We start from the raw sequence: 20,845 nt of genomic DNA on the forward strand, positions 1-20,845 counted from the left end.
CGGTTAGAATGTTTGGTAGACTTTATCCATTTTTGCTTTGTATTTGTATTCTCTGAAATTTCTCTGGGGACCCCTTAAACCTTCTTGAGGACCCCTGGGGGTCCCCGGACCCCAGTTTGAAAACCCCTGCTCTAACTATCTGTTCTGTTTTCTCCAGATCTTGGATTCAAAAATGGCAGCATTAGTAGCCATGGGTTCAGGTCCTGTTTTGAGTAATAAGCAAACAGCCACCACAGGACAGATCAAAATCTCGCTTTCCTTCCAGAAACAGCTCACAGTGATCATCCATGCATGCAGGTCTGGCTACGTGTGGATTGTATTCATGCCTATATTGTATATGGTGTATAATGTTGGCATGAGTAACCAAGAACCAAGTTTATTCAAGTTTATAAGTTGCCTGTGCTAGTCTAAAGTTTGAGGTAAAGTGAGGAAGTTGTGTTTTTGTGTTTTCAGGGGTCTGGTTACATCATCTAAGGACAGTTTAGACACCTACGTCTCCCTCATTCTGCTGCCAGATAAAAGCAAGGCCACGAAAAGAAAGACGAGTGTGAAGAAGAAAAACCTGAACCCAGAGTTCAATGAAAGGTTTGGAGACGTGTGTGTGTGTGTGTGTGTGTGTGTTTGTTGTTCATGAGTAAGAGAAGACGACATTTAAGTGAATCGTAATCTGTTCAGCAGACTATGTGCCATAGTAATAGCTTGGTTTTTACAATTTAAATACCATGGTGTATGAATATGATCCTTCTTTAGTTCCATAAAGTGATGTCTGATTCATCTTTAAACATTGTGTCGTGTCCGTCTTATGTTCTCAAATGTACTTGCATGTTCTGTCTGAGATGTGAAGTGGTCTTACAAGTCCTTGAACCAGTGTGTGTCATAATCTGGACTGTTCTTCCGTAGGTTTGAGTTTGATATGAGTGCAGAGGACGCTCGGAGACGAGAGCTCAGCGTCTGTGTGAAAAACGCATCCTCGTCCTTCATGAATCGAGACAAAGACGTGATCGGCCAGGTCAGTCCGCATTGGTTTGCTTCAGCTCTTCAGGAATATTCGGCACAAATCTCACACATGTTCATACTCAATATGTGTTTTTGTCTCATTGTCTGTTAAAAGTATCTAAACATCCTAACAAAATAAGTGTGCGTAACATCGGGATGGATGGATGGAACAATAGATCAAATTTTAATTATAAATTATATATTTTATAGGGATGGATGGATAAAAAAAAAAGTATTATAATTATATATTTTATAGATATTGATAGATGTATAGAATGATAGATAAAAAATAAATAAATAATAAAATAATTATATATTTTATAGATATGGAAAGAACAATTAATTAAAAAATTATAAAATAATTATATATTTTATAGGGATGGATGGATAATAAAAAAAATGTATTATAAAATTATATATTTTATAGAAATGGATAGAACAATTAATTAAAAAATATAAAATAATTATATATTTTATAGAAATGGATAGAACAATTAATTAAAAAATATAAAATAATTATATATTTTATAGATATGTATGGATAGAACAATAGATACAAAAAGTATTATAAAATTATATATTTTATCGATATGGATAGAACAATAGATAAATAAAATGTATTTATAAAGTAATTATATATTTTATCGATATGGATAGAACAATAGATAAATAAAATGTATTTATAAAGTAATTATATATTTTATAGGGATGGATAGAACAATGGATAAATAAAAATGTATGAAATGATTATATATTTTATAGGGATGCCTTTTTTTCTATATAATAAAGTAATAATATATTTTATGATCTAGTAATGATGATAATTTTGGTGTTTTATTTTATTGTTGATTTATTCTTTTTTTCAGTGTCCTATTGACTTTGCCATTAACTAAATACAGAATTTATTTATTTCATAAAATGTATTTAATTTATATTAATTAATTTACAAAAATATATAGAATAAACAATGTGTATATTTTATTTGATTCATATAATTTAAATACTTATAAAATTAAATATTATAATTTTTATCAAATTTACATATTTTTTTTAAATACAAATAAATGTACTTTTCACATTTGATTTAGTAATATTTATTGAATGTAATATTTTATTTTAGTATTTAATGTATTGTTGATTGAGGTTTTTCAGCATGTCTTATTACTAAGTGCCTCAAAATATATTAAATTAAATGTAGTATTTGTTCGTTTAAATTAGTAAAAAATAAAATGTATATAATTTTTATTTGATAAATATAATTGAAATATAAATATATATAAATTTACTTTTCATGATTGAATTATTAATATAAAGAAATGTTTATTAAATGTAATATTTAATTTGCTACTGTATATTTTAGTGTTTGATGTGTTGTTGGTTTACTCTTGTAGGTGCAGATAGACCTGGGACACGTTGACTTTCTCTCCGGAGTCTCAGAATGGTGAGTTTTGGGAAAGTTAATGCACAAACATACTAATATTTTTTACTAAGGGTTAGGTTATATTGTATGTATCTTTGATTTAATGTGTTCTGATATCCGTTTAACTTGTTCAATAATGGAAGGCTTATTTTTGGATGAACTGTTCATGGAATAGTTTTTACTGTCTTCCTCCGTCAGGTTTGATCTGAAAGAAGAGCAGAACTGATCCCAGGACACCTTACATCTCTTCCTGAAGTTCATCAGGTCAACTTCACTGCTCATGCTTCCCTGCCTTCTCTCTTTATAACTACACAACGTCTATTTATCGACACGAGTTCTGAGTGACTAGTTCATATGAGGAATATGAATGATCCTTGTGGCTTGAACATATTGTTGCATTGACAAATCAAGGTTAGAATATTATATCAGATGCCAGAACGGATGTATATCAGATGAGGGAATGCTGTCAGGATAGGTCTCGTCTTCCTGTGCCGGTTGCAGGATGTTTCATTCGTGTTACATTTAGAAGGAAAAGCGTTTTAAAATGGGTTCATTTTAAGTGTATAATTGACAGAACTTTGAGCAAAAGTGGTTTTGTTTAGACAGCCGGTTAGAAAGACTACATATCATCACCTAAAACTATCTCAGAAGACTTTAATGGTGTTCACTTTGCAGATCTCCACCGCCGTAGTGTTGTAAATAGCTGCTGGTAACACATCGACGTTGCTTCTGTAGTTTATTGTGATGCTTAATACACATACTGTTATTGATGCTTGTTACATTTTAGGCTTGCAACTTTTTTTTAGTCATTTATGTTGCCAAAAACTGCCGGTCTATATACATAGGGTTCCCACTTGGCTAAGAAAAACATCAAATGAACTTCCAGATCTGCAAATGTCATAGATCATAGATCAGAAATGGTCAGGACATTAACATTTCCAGTGCACATTTCTGCTTGTGTGTCAGAAAGTCTACTGCATTGAGCTGCTCGGGCTCTCTTTTTGGCGGTTTGGAGATTTTTGTACACCATGTTTATTTGTTCACAATCACTTCAGTCGACGGATTGGACTCCTCTACAAATCTACAAAAATTAATTTGAATATTACAGGAACAGTAATGGTGAACAACTGTAAAAGACATGAGCCTTTATTAGTTCATGTACTCAGATCTAGACCAAAAGCAAACGCAGTGTCATGTGCTTTTTTTCTTTTTCATTCTTTGTGTTTTCATGATGGTTTTATGTTTAAAATATGCTTTCTCCATACACACACACAACCTTTTAAACGTTTGGAGTCAGTAAGATTTAACTGGTCAGAAGACATTTATAATGTAATAAGATTTATATTTCAAATAAATTAACTTTTGAGTTTTAATTTGAGCAAATAAATGCTTTGGAGTGTACGAAACCTTTTAAAAACATCTTACCACCCCCAAACTTTTAAATAGTAGTCAGTATTTGTTTCCCATTTACTTTGTATTCATTCCATTTGTTACTATGTCCATGTTACTTTTATTACCACAATTCTCATATTCTACATTTAACATGCTTTATAATGTGTTAAGATATGCAAGTCGATAAATACCAAAGAATACAGCCGCGTTAAGACAACCCTGTTTAGTTGAACTGCACTTCATACGGCACATTTCTGAATGTAATCTCACAATCACAGCTCTCAATAAAAGTTATTGCATCAGGATGTTGTCAAAAGCCTTTTATTGAGTGTCAGACTGCATAAGCATAATCACTATTTAATACACCAGTCTGTGTTGATCATGCACCACTTTGAAACAAATTCTACTTGTCACCATTTAAAGTACGTGGTCTTATTTTATTTGAAGTGACTGATTTAGATAAAAGCAACCATTAATGAGTTTTTTTTTTGTTGACATTTTACAAAAAGAGTGTGACAGGCAGTTCATACATGAATATTACGATGACAACACATTTCCTCCTGGCATGAAGGTAAGTGCGTTTCTTCCTGAAGGAAGACATAATCAGCCTTCAAACCATCGAATATTGACTTCCAGGTCCACTCCGGCATCTTCCCGCATATCCAAAGCCTTCAAAACCGTTTCTGCATTATGTGAGACTGGAAAAGAAAAATAGAGGTTTAGTCTGCTGTGAAACAAGATCAAACTTGGAGATATCTCAAAGGAGTCCTATAACACCCCTTTTTACAAGATGCAAAATAAGTCCCCAGAGTGTGCTCAAAGTTTTAGCTTAAAATGCCAACAGATCATCACTTTTTGAGCGTGAGAAAAAATGCACAGCTAATGTGTCCCTTTATATGTAAATGAGCTGTTGCTCCCCACTCCCTTTCTGGAAGAGGGCAGACTGTCACAAGCTTGTTTTTAGCAGCTCCGATTACCTCACGCAGACACACACTGAAAATATCAAACTGTTCAAAGCGGAGTCGTACAATGATCGAGAGACTTAAAGGTGCACTATGCAACTCTCCGTCTACTGGAGGGCGCCTATTCAAAACAAAGGCGTAGTTTGATGACGCCAAGTTTGAGCGCAGCATCTTGGGACATGTGGTCTTCACCTCACAACCGGTGGAAAATAGGACTCGGGCAGAAATCACGCTCATGGATGCGGTTATTAACGTTACTGTAGTGTAAAGCAGAGCAGGACCGAGTGTTTTAAAGCGGAGCACGACTGCTGGAGCGATTGTTAAACAAATACCCGCCTCGTGAATACCGGGACTTTTATTATGACGAGACGGGACACATTCGCCGGGCGCCTGCACAGATCCGCTCTTCCGGTTATGATTTTGAGGTAATGCAGCTCTGTTTAACATATTAGATACATTTAAGTGTGTTGAAAATGATGTTATGACATTACTCCGTGCGTTCACTTGTTCACACTGCTAAGAGTAAAGCACTCCTGCCAAATAAAACCCGAAACCGAGGGTAGCGCAGATATGACGCGATTGACAGGCGACTCCCTCAAACGCTACGCTGACACGTCCCGGCCCTGAGTTAAAATAGCAATTTTCTCACAATTTACAAATAGTTGGAAACATTTGGGATATTGTAAGTACTCAACTGAACAAAATATATAACACCGGCCTAGTGGTTTTTGGATATTTTGCTGCAAAAATATTGCATAGTGCACCTATAAGAAGAAAAGACAACACGTAGAATGAGATGAAGTTTCTGAAGGGTTAGTTGATTAATTATTTAGTGTTAAATAATGTGAAGTTACTATCTTCAAACCATCGATTAGCATATTCTGTCATGATAATCTACAAATCAATTGTGTGGATACTGTTGTAAAATGAGACAGAATATCTTCAGAACAGGTTTAGTTTAATAACGGTTATAACTTATCATCTTGCTTTTATGACATGCTACTGCATTTGTGTTCGTACTGTAACGCAATAAATGTGAAAAGACGGATGAGACAGCTTGAGCAGACGAATGACCATCCTGGACTGGAGCCGGTTTGTTAAAACGTGTATTCTCTTCAGAACGCATGTAACATTTATCGAGCGACTATGGTCTGTATAATACTTTATCGATTTTATTCGGGACATTTCCTTTGAAAATTTAATTGAACCATGTGTCCTCAGTGGCTCAGACGCCGGGAGTCTATGGAAACTTATGGCCACTCATCCAACAACAGCACATTTGTAATGTGTTTTGGCACAGACATTGTAATAAATACAAATGGCGGTCTGTGCTTCTCCCTTAGGGGAGTGTTTATGCTAATAGAGCAGATCGTCACCAGTTGTGTGTGGGGCTTCCCTAATCTAACACAGGAGTAGGGGAGAATCTGAACTGCATTTGGAGAGATTGTTAATGATTTATGGGGATTATAAAAACTATTGGGTGGATTTTTACCATTTACACACTATGGACACACATCTAAGTTCACCTTATAAAAGTGAATTTTGCATAATCTGTGTCCTTTAAGATCAGCTCATTTTATAAATAATTTTTCCATGGATATCTGCTTCCCTCTGGACTGATCTGCCTCGTGAGGTGTCATCACATACCTGTCGATGAGCGAGTCTCTCATAGTGGTTGCGATGGCACTGGGCTGCGTTTCACTCAATCTGAAGACGCTCTCGATGACGGACAGCTCAGTGCTCGTGGTGTCCAGTCCACAGAAAGCACACCAGTCGTTCACCACCATACCTGCAGCGATCACTTCACTTCCACGATTGACCGTTCCAGCCTCGAGAAGAAACAAGACGTTCATCAATTAACCAGCATCAGTGGAAAACATGCACCAGCGACACATTAGCAGCCATTTGTGGTCAAGCAAAAGGCTACTATTAATTACCATTGTGTGTCTTTGAGAGAGCAATACATAAAGCACATTTTATAGGTGACGAGCCAACAAAATTCAGTCTTCCACTTCCTCCGAGTCGGTTTCTGGTTCAAACATACAGTGGGTACGAAAAGTATTCAGACCCCCTTACATTTTTCACTGTTATATTTCCATTTGCTAAAATCATTTAAGTTATTTTTTTTCTCATTAATGTACACACAGCACCCCATATTGAAAGAAAAATACAGAACTGTTGCCATTTTTGTAGCTTTATTAAAAAAAGAAAAACTGAAATATCACATGATCCTAAATATTCCGATTTTTTTAATTTATTTGTAACCTTGGCCAGATCTGTGCCTTGCCACAATTCAGTCTCTGAGCTCTTCAGGCAGTTCCTTTGACCTCATGATTCTCATTTGCTCTGTGAGCTGTAAGGTCTTATATAGACAGGTGTGTGGCTTTCCTAATCAAGTCCAGTCAGTATAATCAAACACAGCTGGACTCGAAGGTGTAGAAGGATGATCAGAACAAATGGACAGCACATGAGTTTAATATATGAGTGTCACAGCACACGATCTGAAAACTTAGGACCTAGTGATATTTCAGTTTAGCGAGTTACATTCAAGCGACTTAAAGGCTTGAATAAAAAAAGCTATGTGTGTTAAAAAAATGTGTTAAGCGATAAAGACTTCAGATGACCAACACCTTTGAAGAGACGACTCGACTCCTGCGAGGCCTTCAGATGACGCAGCTCTGCATCAACATGCACTCATTGTTAACTTAACTTATTACACGGCTCTGTGAAATACTTGATTCTGATTGGTCGATCGCGCATTCCAGCGGTATGTTATTTCCAGATAACACCCGCTCATCCGGGTACTACGAGTTATCTTGACCGGTTCTACTTCTATGCTTAACGCTGGCGCCGTCTTGTGGCTTAAACAGCCGTGGGTTACAATGGAAGACTTCAAGGCGGGTTTCCTTTATAATGTTTTTAATATAGATATTTTTCTTACACAAACGCATCGATTGGAATCACAAGGCTCTATTAACCCATCGGAGTCGTGTGGAGCACGTTATTTGACGGACAGCTGCAGTTTTTATGGACTTCAAACACAACTACAACTAGGCTACTTCTTGGATTAACGTTAGCCTGGACTTTTTAAATGTAACTCCGATTGTATTTGTCTGAAAGAAGAATGTCATATACACCTATAATGACTTGAGGGTGAGTAAATCATAGGCTTGGTTTCATTTTTGGCTGAACTAACCCTTTCAGCATTCATTCTCAACATTTAGCAGCAATAGATAAAGGCTTAAAGCAGTACGGAACTGTTTTCCTTCGCGGAAGCTTTGTGTAAGAACTAATAAAATATTTAATCTCGAGACAATATTTTGTGTCTAATAATTATTTATTTGAGAATAGTAGCCGTGTAATAAGCGGGATAATGTACGCCCAGCCGGTTGTTATCGCAGAATAAACCCCTTCAGAATTCACCTCGGGGTCCTGATCACTCTGTCGGGGTTTATTCTGCGATAACAACCGGCTGGGTGGACATTATCCCTTACATGTATTCTTATTTCACTGAGGCCAATGTTTCATTGCCTTAAATTATTACATTGATTATTAACACATTGTTAGCTAACTGTGCTTTGTATGTCATTTCTGAAATACATAACTTTGACAGTCTTCACTGACTTTAAATTGTAATTTTAGACACATGCATTTTCTGTGAAGCTGCTTTGAAAGGATGTTGTCATATTTTTGTGAAAACCATTATTCTGTGTGAATGGTGAAAGTTCAAAAGAACAGCCTTTATTTGAAATAAAATTATTTTGTAAAAATTGTAAATGTCTTTACTGTCACTTTTGATCAATTTAATGGATCTTTGCTAAATATAAAATATTTCTGAACGATTTTGGAAAATAATCTAATTGTGATTTTTTTTTTTTTTTTATGATTGTGATTAAATATGTGATCATTTTTTAAGCTTTTTATCTTCTGTATTATTCAAAAAAGATCAGGAGTAAATCATTGTATAATCATTGTATACCAAAGCAATTCCCAAACTTTTTGCGTTTTAATATAATTAATAAAACAATCGTATTTTTAAATTATAAGTACTTTTTAAAATAATTACACAAATTGAATTAAAACAATTGCATGTTAAGAATTTTAAATATATCAACTAATATAGCTATAAAACATAAAAGCTAGTAAACATTAAAGAGGAACAAAAAACATATTACAAGCAATAAACAAAGAGTGCTTTCAGTATTTAAGAGTATCTGAACTGTCAGTGATTTCTCTTATCGTTACTGTTGTTTGATTATTAATGATGACATCATAGACAGCAGGAGATCTGCAGTCACACTAATGCACAGATCTCTTGAATAATAAGATGCAGTTTGTGCTGTCTGTTTAATCCCTTATGGCATTACTAAATGTGTTTTAGGGCTGAGCGATATTCTGTTTTAACATCTACATCACGATGTGCGCGCGATACTCAAATCGCCGGAACATGCGATGTGAGTAAGGGATAATGTCCACCCAGCCGGTTGTTATCGCAGAATAAACCCCGACAGAGTGATCAGGACCCCGACGCGAAGCGGAGCATCACTCTGAAGGGGTTTATTCTGCGATAACAACCGGCTGGGTGGACATTATCCCGCTTATTACACGGCTACTAGTCTCAAATAAATAATTATTAGACACAAAATATTGTCTCGAGATTAAATATTTTATTAGTTCTTACACAAAGCTTCCGCGAAGGAAAACAGTTCCGTACTGCTTTAAGCCTTTATCTATTGCTGCTAAATGTTGAGAATGAATGCTGAAAGGGTTAGTTCAGCCAAAAATGAAACCAAGCCTATGATTTACTCACCCTCAAGTCATTATAGGTGTTTATGACATTCTTCTGTCAGACAAATACAATCGGAGTTATATTTAAAAAGTCCAGGCTAACGTTAATCCAAGAAGTAGCCTAGTTGTAGTTGTGTTTGAAGTCCATAAAAAAATGCAGCTGTCCGTCAAATAACGTGCTCCACACGACTCCGATGGGTTAACAGAGCCTTCTGATTCGAATCGATGCGTTTGTGTAAGAAAAAGATCTAACTGTTATATTAAAAACGTTATAAAGGAAACCCGCCTTGAAGTCTTCCATTGTAACCCACGGCTGTTTAAGCCACAAGACGGCGCCAGCGTTAAGCACAGAAGTAGTACCGGTCAAGATAACTCGCAGTACCCGGATGAGCGGCTGTTATCTGGGAATAACATACCGCTGGAATGCGCGATTGACCAATCAGAATCAAGTATTTCACAGAGCCGTGTAATACAGGGTAGTAGCCCATGGTGTATTAAGAGAACGGTAAACACACAGAGTTTGTTGCTGGAGTGACATGCACGTTCCTCATGCCTGCACAGTGATTGGGTCGCTGTGCCGCTGCTTACCGCTCACGGCCAAACATTCACTGCTAATGCGCGACGAAAAGGATCCGAAGAGGGAAGAAGAAAAAAAGGTTCGTACCAGAAATCATCTTTTTGGGACTATTTTGGCTACATAAAGGAGGATGTTGAACAAAAAGAGCTACTTTGTATGGAGTGTCTTGTGGCCACAAAACAAAAAAACACCACCAATTTGTCTGATCACTTAAAACGGCACCACAAAGATCTGAAAATCGTTCACAGCAGAACCGTAACACGTCTTACTCACAGCAACAAGTGTGAACGATTCAGCGTTTGAGTGAACGACTCAGTGACTCACTCATTAAGACAGTCACCTGCTGCCACCTACTGGAGGTTTAGTTTGATGTTTGCACATACTTTCCAACATTTCTTTTTGTCACTTGTAATGAAGCTTGCTTATTACTGAAATCATTAATATCATGGAATGGTAATTATTGACTTTAGCCTGGATTGATGGCTCAATATCGCAATATATATCGTTGGGGGGAAAAATATCGCAATGTACTTTTTTTCCAATATCGTGCAGCCCTAATGTGTTAACATTCATTTTGCTCATAAAAGCATTTTGAGATGCACACAGCCGCATGCACGAGCATTTTGAAACTGAAAGCCTTCCTATTTTTAATATACAAGCACACTGCACTCCAAACGACATGCATGAAGCCTTCGTAGAGCATTTGGAAGGAAAATACCAGCGGGCGAGAACACGCTGTAAACTCAGCATCAAGCAAAGTTTCTGCAATTAATCGTTCAGACCTACAAATATTTTAAAATTCCTACCAACCCCATGCTTTAGTGCATATATTTGGAGTATAATACATAACAATTGTGCATTAGAATATCCTCAAGTCAATATGATGTGCTCTTTGGCCTGATCCTCAGATATGACAGAAGTCACTCACCACTAAAGGCACTTGCAGGAGTGACGAGAGCTCATCTTGATCTTCTATGGAGGTTTTGGGATGGACGAGGCCGCCCTGGTTACTGAAGGTGCAGTAACTACCCACAAGCACCTGCTCCGCAATCGTCTGCCTGAACACTTCCACCTTAAGAGTGTCTGCAAGAATCTCTTCTGTTTCCTGAGGACAATAATGCCCTAAACTTAATACAAAAAACACCAATGCTGTGGCGCAAACCAAAACTTTTTGATGGTGCACATTTTACAGGCTTTTAAAGGGATACTTCACCGCTTTTTCCTATTAAACGCTGTTATTACCTTAAATAAAGTGAGTTGATACCTCTCTCGTCTCTTAATCTCTGACGCGCGGTGACATTCTGATAGCATTTAGCTTAGCCCACGAAGCCCAGTTCATTCACTATGGTACCAAACAGAGATCAAGTTGGAAGCGACCAAACACCTCCACGTTTTCCCTATTTAAATACAGTCACACGGATAATTGAACGACCAAGTATGGTGACATTAAAAAAAACGTGTCCCCCTCACCCTCTCATTTCCATCAATAGGAGGAGAGGATTTTTTAGGCGTGACTTTTTACTGCGCCGAGTCGAAGTACTCTCAGAAGTGCGATTCCACCATCATTATAATTCTCTTTTGTAACCCGCTTAGAAAAGCGCCACATTCAACTATTCGTGTAACTGTAAAAAGGGAAAACGTGGAGGTGTTTGGGCGCTTCTAACTTGATCTCTGTTTGGTACCATAGTGAATGAACTGGGCTTAGTGGGCTAAACTAAATGCTATCAGATCGTCACAGAGCGATTAAGAGCACACACTGAGACGAGAGAGGGATGTATCGACTCGCTTTATTTAAGGGAATAACAGTTTAATATGAAAAAGCGGTGGAGTATCCCTTTAAGAAGAAATATAAAGTGTTGAGAAAGGATTTAGACAGTTTGGAGAAAGCACTGATTTCAGACATTGGGGGTTTTCTTACTCTGTCAAGGTCAGGATGAACAAGAGCAACATAATCGTTACACGCGATGACGTTCCCCAGCGCAGAAAGACGCTCTTCTACTCTCTGAATCCGCACTGGATCTGGCAGGCAGTTCCTAATGTGCTGTAACTCTTGATCTGTAGTGTTGTTGGGCACCAAGAGACCATGGCGATTTCCTGCGGAACAACATCCCCAGACACACACACACACACACAACATCTATTATACATCCGAGTATGAAGACAGAAAAAGGTAACCAGGCTTAATCTGACCTTTAGAAAGGTTCCATTATTTATGGAAAGGTGTTCTTGTATTTTAAATCTACATATTATAAATGGTGTTAATCCTGCACAAATGTACACAAACACAAAATAATTAGACAAATGCTCTTACCCACACACATTCTGCCAATGATTCGACATCCTGCTATAGAAGCATGAACAACAGGTATCGTTTCTGACAGTTCACCTTCAAAGACACTGTGGGGAAGAACAAAAAGCATTTCAACAAGAAGTCAAAATCATTCAATCCCCATTGAAAATCAGCTTCATTAGCAAAAAGGACAGACTTTCAGCTCTTTGCCATAAACAAACCAACCAAGTGATTGAAATAGGTCACAGAAACAATAGGGATGGGCGATATCTTATCGTTTGCGATATGCTGGTAAAAATTCTCTCCACATTATTAGGGCTGTACTAGAATAATCGAATATTCGTTCGGTGAGGTGGCATTTGATTTTCAGTTTTGAGATTCGAATATTCTTTTTTTTTTTTTACACGTGACTTCCGTCGCGGACTCATTCTCACTCATGCTTGAACCACCCGTTGGCGAACGTTGTGATTTATTTAATCTCATACTGAATAGGTACAAAATGCCTCAGCTGTTTGGGAGCACTTTAAATTAAGTGAGGATGACAAGAAAAAAGGTAGTGTGTCAAATATGCGATTTGAAACTGGCCTACCACAACAGCACCACAAGTTTGAAAAATCACCTGAGTTCTGTAAGTAGCACGCGGCAAAAAAAAAAAAAACTGCTTTTATGCGCTTAATTTGCTATGATAAATAGGCTAATTGCAAATACGACACTATTTAAAAACATACAGCAGCACAGGCTAATAATAATTTGTTTATAGGTACATCCACAGGTATCGCAGCCATCAACATGCTCAACAAAACCCAAACCTTCACAGCAAATCCTGCAATTCTGAAAACCGTTAACAGAGAAAAGAAAGAGAGAGATAACAGATGCCGTAGTAGAGTTTGTCGCTATGGATATGAGGCCCGTTAATGTAGTTGAAGGCGAAGGCTTCAGAAAATTAATGAAGATAATGGAGCCAGACTACACTACACTGTGTTTTGTATCACTTGTGCACTGTCCGTTTTCGGAGCATAAACCTGCCCGTGTAATGCGTACCGGAAGCTGTTCTATTTAAAAGATTATTAAATGTTTATTAATATTTAAAGAATGTGTGCCACCTGATCATATTGCACCAAATGCAACACTGCACTCCACTGGGTCTGCTGCAACACATTTGCGATGCCGAAGAGTGTAACGTGAAGTCGTGAAAGATGATACAAATGCAAACCGACACTATTATTATATATTTAGCCCCACCCACCGAAGCTTCATATATTCGATATTGATTGCCACCTAAGCTTCGAAGCTCAAAAAATTGCATTCGAAACAGCCCTACACATTATATATATATATATAAAATTTAAAAAAAGTATAGGGACTGAAAAGATGTGGGGGGAGGATTATCTTATATTATTATTATACTATGTGAAATTAATTGATCCATTAAAAGTGGTGACAATGATAAATATTACATAGGGGGAAAAAAAACGAAAAAAAGGGACACTGATTATTATTATGATGAGAAGTTATGGTAGTGATAATATAATAAATAGTAAATGGGTAATTTTGCTTATGAATACACACACACCCACACTTACCTTATACATTAACACACTTTTATTTTACTTCTAGAATTATGTAATTACTTGATTGTCAATTACTGCACTATTGTGGTTTGTATGTCTGTATGTCAATAAAAAAAATAAAAATAAAAAAAAATAAAAATTCTCTCCACGATAAGAATTAGTCGTTCCGCGATCATCACGATAAAGCCTGGTTGATGACGCGACCCAGAGCGAAATCAACTATGGCGGAAGCTGCGGAGGAGTTCACTAAAAGAGGAGCTACCTCTACAGTCTAACCTGCACACCATAGGCGTAATTTGCGGGGTGGGACACCACTTTCTGAAAGATCTTGCTGCATGGATGAAACATCTCTGGTTAACTAAAAGAGCATCATTTCTTTTGTTTGTTAAATAAGAGTCGATCTGGCGCCCGTTGCCGCTGTTATCAGTTATACGAGGGCAGATTAGAAACGAGAACTTCTGACAATCTTAACAAAGGACCATTAGGGAACTAGACCATTAGACCAGTAGGGATTACAAGCAAAGTTAGTGAACCTATGCCTTTATTCACGTGAAAAATCTTGGCACTAACGCTATATTGTGTTTAGATACAAGAATTAAACGAGATCTATATCAATAAATTAACTATTGAATCGATTTCTGGGCATCTTAATATACATTTTTCAGCAATTGTTATTGTACATATTCTACATGTGATATAACACTGTATTAGCAATGCTGCCCACACACACACACACACACACACACACACACACACACACACACACACACACACACACACACACACACACCTGCTTGAGAGATTCACGCTGTCAAGCAATCTGTAATGCGCGCTAGTTCAGTTAATTTCGATAAATCAGTGTTTTTGATACACAATAAACACTGGTGTGAAGCGCCCGACTGAGAGCACTCCGTGTTTATCACACACTCAGAGAGTGATTGAATCTTACATAGCATTATCATCTTATCAGTATTATTGTATGGTATTTTTTGTTTTTTACAGTAACACTGAAAGACCAACAATGTCTTAGCACCACCACCACTCCTACATTCAGTTAAAATGACAAATATATATTCATACGTTTTCATTCGTACATTATCGTACCAAGTACCGAGTTTTAGTTCAAATTACTTAAAGGTGCACTATGCAGCTTTCCGTCCACTGGAGGGCGCTCATTCAAAACAAAGGCGTAGTTTGATGACGCAAAGTTTGAGCGCAGCATCTTGGGACATGTGGTCTTCACCTCACAGCCGGTGGAAAATAGGACTCGGGCAGAAATCACGTTCATGTATGCGGTTATTAACGTTACTGTAGTCTAAAGCAGAGCAGGACCGAGTGTAGTGGAGCTGAGCACGGCCGCTGGAGAGATTGTTTAAAAAAAAACCCGCCTCGCGAATACCGGGACTTTTATTATGACGGGACGGGACACATTCGCCGGGCGCCTGCACAGATCCGCTCTTCCGGTTATAATTATGAGGTAATGCAGCTCTGTTTATCATATTAGATACATTTAAGTGTGTTTAAAACGATGTTATGACGTTACTCCGTGCGTTAACTTGTTCACACTGCTAAGAGTAAAGCGCTCCTGCCAAATAAAACCTGAAACCAAGGGTAGTGCAGATATGACACGATTGACAGGCGACTCCCTCAAACGCTACGCTGAAACGTCCCGGTCCTCAGTTAAAATAGCAATTTTCTCACAATTTACAAATAGTTGGAAACATTTGGGATATTGTAAGTACTCAACTGAACAAAATATATAACACCGGCCTAGTGGTTTTTGGATATTTTACCGCAAAAATATTGCATAGTGCACCTTTAAATTCTATCATAAAAAATATTATTTGTAACATTTATTTTTGTAATCAGAAGACGTGGTGGGATTACTTTTTATCCACTTATTAATTTTTGCACCATGAGAATATGAATAAATACAGAATCAATGTTTACATTTTAAACTTGTCATTGATTTGAATTATTACAGTTTGTATTGTATGTCTCATCACAGTTGCACTTTTTAAACATTACCTGCACTTTTACAGAAGAAAAGTATATCTGCAATTTGTCCATTTGTGAAAAGGTGTTTGGATATTTACTTTTTTTTTTTAAATAATTATTAGGGGAAATATTCATATGGATTAGTTTTATGAACTTTTTGAAGCATCAGTGGTAGTTGTGTAGCTGTCAATGGAGGGACAGAAATCTCTCAGATTTCATCAAAAAAAAGTCTTTATTTGTGTTCCAAAGATGAACGAAAGATGAACGGGTTTGGAATGACATGAAGGCGAGAGATTAATGGCAGAATTTTTATTTTTGGGTGAACAATCCTTTTAAAACATTAGTACTGTGTTATATAAAATGGTTTTATTTGCATTAGTCAAAGTCTGAAAACATGGCACATTTCAGTTGCTTTGACCTGATGCCATTTTCTGCAAATAAACTCTTAATAATTATATTTTTTGTTTGAAATTTGGAACAAATGTTGTCAGTAGTATCTAGATTAAAACAAAAAAAATGTTAATTTTACTCAAACACACATTCAAAATAAATAGTAAAACCCAGAGAAACTGCTATTTTGGCAGTGGTCTGTGCATAGTAAGGGCAGATATGTGGCCACGTTGAGATTATCTGTACATACTTTATGACTCACCTGTAAAAGTTTTCTGAACCTCCAATCGCCACCAAGCAATATGTGTTTGTGAGTTTGGCAAAGCATCCAATCTCATTGTTCTTCTCAAATGACGCACGGACTGCCATTCTTCTGCTATTGAAGTGATCAAAGCTGTCTGAACCTGAAGAGAAGCGACATTTATATTCAGATGATATTAACAATAGCCTACATATTACTGAAAACTCCAAAAGCATGATTATAAAAACTTGTGTAACATGTTCTTGATGTATACAGTAAAATATAAATTCGTTTACACACACGTAAATTAGGTTAAATAAGATTGCTTAAGTTGACATTGGGAAACATGCCAGGTGTTTATTTGAATTTCATGCTTTTATGTTTCTCTACAAGGTTTTGATCCAGAACAGAAACATTACATATTTCAACAGCAAATTATTATAATGAATAACAATCATATTTCAGATCAACACAATGCTATTTTAGGCTCAACAGTGAGTACTACTTTTATTTTTAGATACTTTTTTTTAATCATACTTTAAGCACATAACGTTAGGTCTATGTGACACCAATATTAAACAAAGTAAGTCTCAGCAAAACCTGCGAGTTAAACACGTTGTGCGTAACTTTAATTAAAACAGTAGTAGTTGAGGTAGTTAGCAGTCGGCTACATTTAGTTATTTCAACATCTCCAGGCATTACATGCTACCGATTCTGTGCCCTCAAATGCCAACGCAGGTTAACAATACATATTACATCCTAAATGTGACGACTTTATAATACAATTCACGAAAACTGCAACAGCAATCTTATATTTACCGATTCTCACTCTGTAGAGAAGCGTGGAAGCCGTAAACCACGTGTTCACTTCACTTCCCTGACGTCCTGGCGCGCTGACGTGACGTCAACGCGTACATGATACGTGTTACGATATCCCATGTTGTCACGAGAAACACTGTTGCCAATTTATTTATTTTACAGTGGAAAGATGTTCTTTTCGGCATTATTGTAAACTCTAAAGATAAACAGACTTGCACTTATTTTATATATATATATATATATATATATATATATATATATATATATATATATATATATATATATATATATATATATATATATATATATATATATATTTTTTTTTTTTTTTTTTTTTTTTAATGGCCACATTTCATAACCATAAATGTTTACATGTTAATTTCCAGGAAATTTTAAAAAAAAAGAAAACAAAAAACTTCATTAAAAATGAAGTGAAATATTATATTTAATCTATATTACCACCGAAGAAACAAAACGCTGTAAGAATTTTGCAAGCATGTACCCTTTTAAATGTATTCCTATAATCCCTGCAACTGTTTGGATTGTGTTTCTCTGTTCAATAAAAAAAAAAAGAAAAAAAAGAAACACGGTTGCCTTTGTTTTTACTCTCAAGAGTATCAAGTTGGATCCTGTTTCCTTGAACAACAAAGTATTTATATTTGTAATATTGAATTGGACACAGCATTTATATTATATATACCTCTGTACAGACTATTTCTGTAAAAACACACACACAAAAAATAAAAATAAAGGTTTGGATTTGTTTTTTTTTCAAGCTTTGATGTCTTATTTTTACTGGGTATTTTTAAATAATAATTAAAAATACAATATAAGAAATAATTTAATTACACAAACAAAAAGAACATTAAAATAAATAAAGCCATAAGAATCACATAAATACTTTTTCACAATCAACTAATTTAAATTTTATAATAACATACGATCAAAATACAATTAAAATAAATATTTAAATATAAAAACAAATAATTAATTAAATGAACAAAAATAAAATAAAAAAGGAATGTAGAAATACTACAAATACTTGGATATAACAAGTCAACTTTGCTATAGCTTATTCCATTTAATTATAAAATAATAAATTAATTAAATTAAATGTATTCTGTTGTCTGTGTTCCACAATAAAGGCCAATCTATGGCTGAAACTGTCGAGCCGTGTTGTTTTTGTCATCCACTACAAGCCTGCATAGCAACAGGACACACCTCTCCTAGCACTGTGGATTTGTAAGCCAATCGCCATTGAGTTCCAGTGTGACGTCGTCTTTGTTGACACTTCCATTAGCTGGCCACCTGCGAAACGTCACTGCAGCAGCTCGCGCCCGTGACCCTCGACGTCCACACCGCGTTTTCTGCCTGGAAACATTGCGAGCTAATCGGAGCCGTGAAAACGCAAGATTCCGGTGGTTGGAGGCGGCGTGGGGTAAAGTTTTCCCGTGCCTCGGCTCGTTAACACACTATTGATCTGTTTTTGTCTCAGTCACGGTGACAAACACTCCCTAAGTGCGGTTTCTGCAGCGTCTTCAATACTTTGCTGTCCTGTTAGAGATGATGTCTCTATGCTGAGTTCCTGCCTCAAACTGTTTTGTGAGGAATTTGCTGAACATTATCATGAAAATCTTGCTTATGAATTCAGGAAATATTTCTGACAATTAAACCATTATAAAATCCTTTTCATTTAGATCTATAATGGTATTTTAAGTACATCCGAGTACCATGTTACATAAATATATAGGGTAATAATTATACATTATGATGATGGCATAAATCACTATGGTACAGTATACCAGGATTGAGACAGCAATATATCATAATTAATCAAATATCAGAGTACCATGGTACATGAATATGGTATTAATTATACAGTTTGATGGCATACATCACTGTAGCATGGTACAGTACTGGATTGAGACAGCAATATATCATAATCAAATATCAGAGTATCTGAATATGGCAATAATTATACAGTATGATGGTATAAATCACTGTACCATGGTACAGTATTGGATTGAAAATGCAATATATAATCAATCAAATGTCAGTACCATGGTGCATGAATATGGTAATAATGATATAGTATGATGACATAAATCACTGTACCATGGTACAGTATTGGATTGAGACTGCAAAATATCATAATCAAATATTAGAGTACCATGGTACATGAATATGGCAATAATTATAGCGTATGATGGTATAAATCAATGTACCATGATACAGTATTGGATTGAAAATGCATATATCATAATAAATAAAATATATTTTTGCAACTGAATGCAAAATATGTAAGCTAATCTAAGTCTAATGTGTTTTATTAAAGAAATGGGGTCGGATCAAAGTAGCAGTTCTCCTGCTGACCAGCAACAGAGGAATCAAGGTAATCTGCCATCCCAAGGTGAAGCATCTTCATCCAGTGTTCAAACTACGGGCCCTGAGCCCCGGGACCTTCGGGATCCAGACACTGACCTGCCCCAGTGCCGAATGGGCACCAGAAAGGTAGACGACATGAGCTTCATGATATCCTGCACTAACTGGTACTAAAGACCAGAGAGCGACTATATGGTTGTTTCGTCCATGAACGAGTGCCAAATTTAGTGTGGGACAATAAGACATGGAGGCGCTGGAGTTGCCATGGGTTTGATGCCATTTATGACTTTAATATGTCATGTAGTGTGCTTGAAGACTTGAGTTTTGGCTCTCGTTTGTATTTACAAACACAACCTGTTCTTCTCAACACTTATGTACTGATTGCTTTGTATCAAAAGCATGTATTATGTAGTTGACCTCAACTTGCACTAATAAAATTGCATGTAAAAATATATATACTTTGTACAATTTGTCTTCCAGGAAACATGTCAGTATCTTCTGTTGCTTCTAAAGGGCAGTACTAAATGAAAGAAATTTGATATTTAAAGGGGTGGTTCTGTGTTCTTTTTCTCTGCTTGGTTGTGTTTATGGGGCGCAGTATAACGTCTTAATACTTTTTTTTTTAACGCCGTATTTTTAAAATATATTTGACCTTTATTCCACACCGCTGTCTCCACTGTCCTTTGAACGGCGCGTTTGCTTCCTGCTTCTATGAAGCCCATCCCTCCGAAAAATGCAATGGTCTTAGATTGGTTAGATGACCAAATGTAGTTTCATGTATTTTTATTGGCTGAAGTGCCAAACACAGGTTAGGCTTGTTTGAGATGAGCAAAATCTGCGCAGAACCGATCACATGCGCAAGATGCATGCCGGTTAGAAATGTGTCCGAGGGCGGTCCGCCTTGCTCTGACGTCATGCTGACGTATGTCAAAAATCTCTGGATGTGTCGGATTCTGCAGTCGAGCGCAGTTGCTCTCCACCGACTGCGCGGAGTAAAAGCATGATGGGAAAACACTTGC

General features: G+C 36.4%; 2 protein-coding genes and 1 long non-coding RNA gene across 6 annotated transcripts in view; 2 read left to right on the forward strand and 1 right to left on the reverse strand.

Moving 5' to 3' along the window:
- The window catches only part of esyt1b (extended synaptotagmin-like protein 1b), a 56,745-nt gene extending 53,703 nt beyond the window's left edge, over window positions 1-3,042 (forward strand). For all 4 annotated transcript variants that reach the window (XM_067460429.1, XM_067460430.1, XM_067460428.1 and 1 more), the window contains 5 exons: window positions 158-297; window positions 454-585; window positions 901-1,009; window positions 2,388-2,437; window positions 2,615-3,042. In XM_067460429.1, the coding sequence (XP_067316530.1) occupies window positions 158-297; window positions 454-585; window positions 901-1,009; window positions 2,388-2,437; window positions 2,615-2,642 (459 nt within the window). In that variant the 3' untranslated portion in view covers window positions 2,643-3,042. The remainder of the gene's footprint in view (window positions 1-157; window positions 298-453; window positions 586-900; window positions 1,010-2,387; window positions 2,438-2,614) is intronic.
- A 1,071-nt stretch (window positions 3,043-4,113) lies between these two features.
- Window positions 4,114-17,573, reverse strand: eif6 (eukaryotic translation initiation factor 6). The gene is made up of 7 exons (XM_067460432.1): window positions 17,445-17,573; window positions 16,647-16,788; window positions 12,447-12,532; window positions 12,054-12,229; window positions 11,064-11,240; window positions 6,418-6,599; window positions 4,114-4,506 (listed from the first exon to the last, which is right to left on the reverse strand). The coding sequence occupies exons 2-7, from the start codon at window positions 16,751-16,753 to the stop codon at window positions 4,497-4,499; spliced, it is 738 nt and encodes a 245-aa protein (XP_067316533.1). The 5' UTR covers window positions 16,754-16,788; window positions 17,445-17,573; the 3' UTR covers window positions 4,114-4,496.
- Window positions 17,574-18,726: 1,153 nt separating this feature from the next.
- Window positions 18,727-20,280, forward strand: LOC137093698 (uncharacterized). The gene is made up of 2 exons (XR_010908547.1): window positions 18,727-18,882; window positions 19,780-20,280. It is a non-coding gene; the product is annotated as an uncharacterized lncRNA (long non-coding RNA).
- Window positions 20,281-20,845: the final 565 nt, after the last annotated feature.

Source organism: Pseudorasbora parva, chromosome 12 (assembly GCF_024679245.1).
Source record: "Pseudorasbora parva isolate DD20220531a chromosome 12, ASM2467924v1, whole genome shotgun sequence".
Taxonomy (NCBI): domain Eukaryota; kingdom Metazoa; phylum Chordata; class Actinopteri; order Cypriniformes; family Gobionidae; genus Pseudorasbora; species Pseudorasbora parva.

What these genes read in the sequence shown, in the direction of transcription:
- eif6 (XM_067460432.1), bottom strand. Translation starts at nt 16,753, where the DNA reads ATGGCAGTCCGTGCGTCATTTGAGAAGAACAATGAGATTGGATGCTTT. An exon ending in GGTTCAGAAAACTTTTACAG is followed by an intron (nt 12,533 to 16,646) that starts GTGAGTCATAAA and finishes TCTTCCCCACAG; the next exon opens with TGTCTTTGAAGGTGAACTGT. An exon ending in TCCTGCAAGTGCCTTTAGTG is followed by an intron (nt 6,600 to 11,063) that starts GTGAGTGACTTC and finishes TTTCTTCTCGAG; the next exon opens with GCTGGAACGGTCAATCGTGG.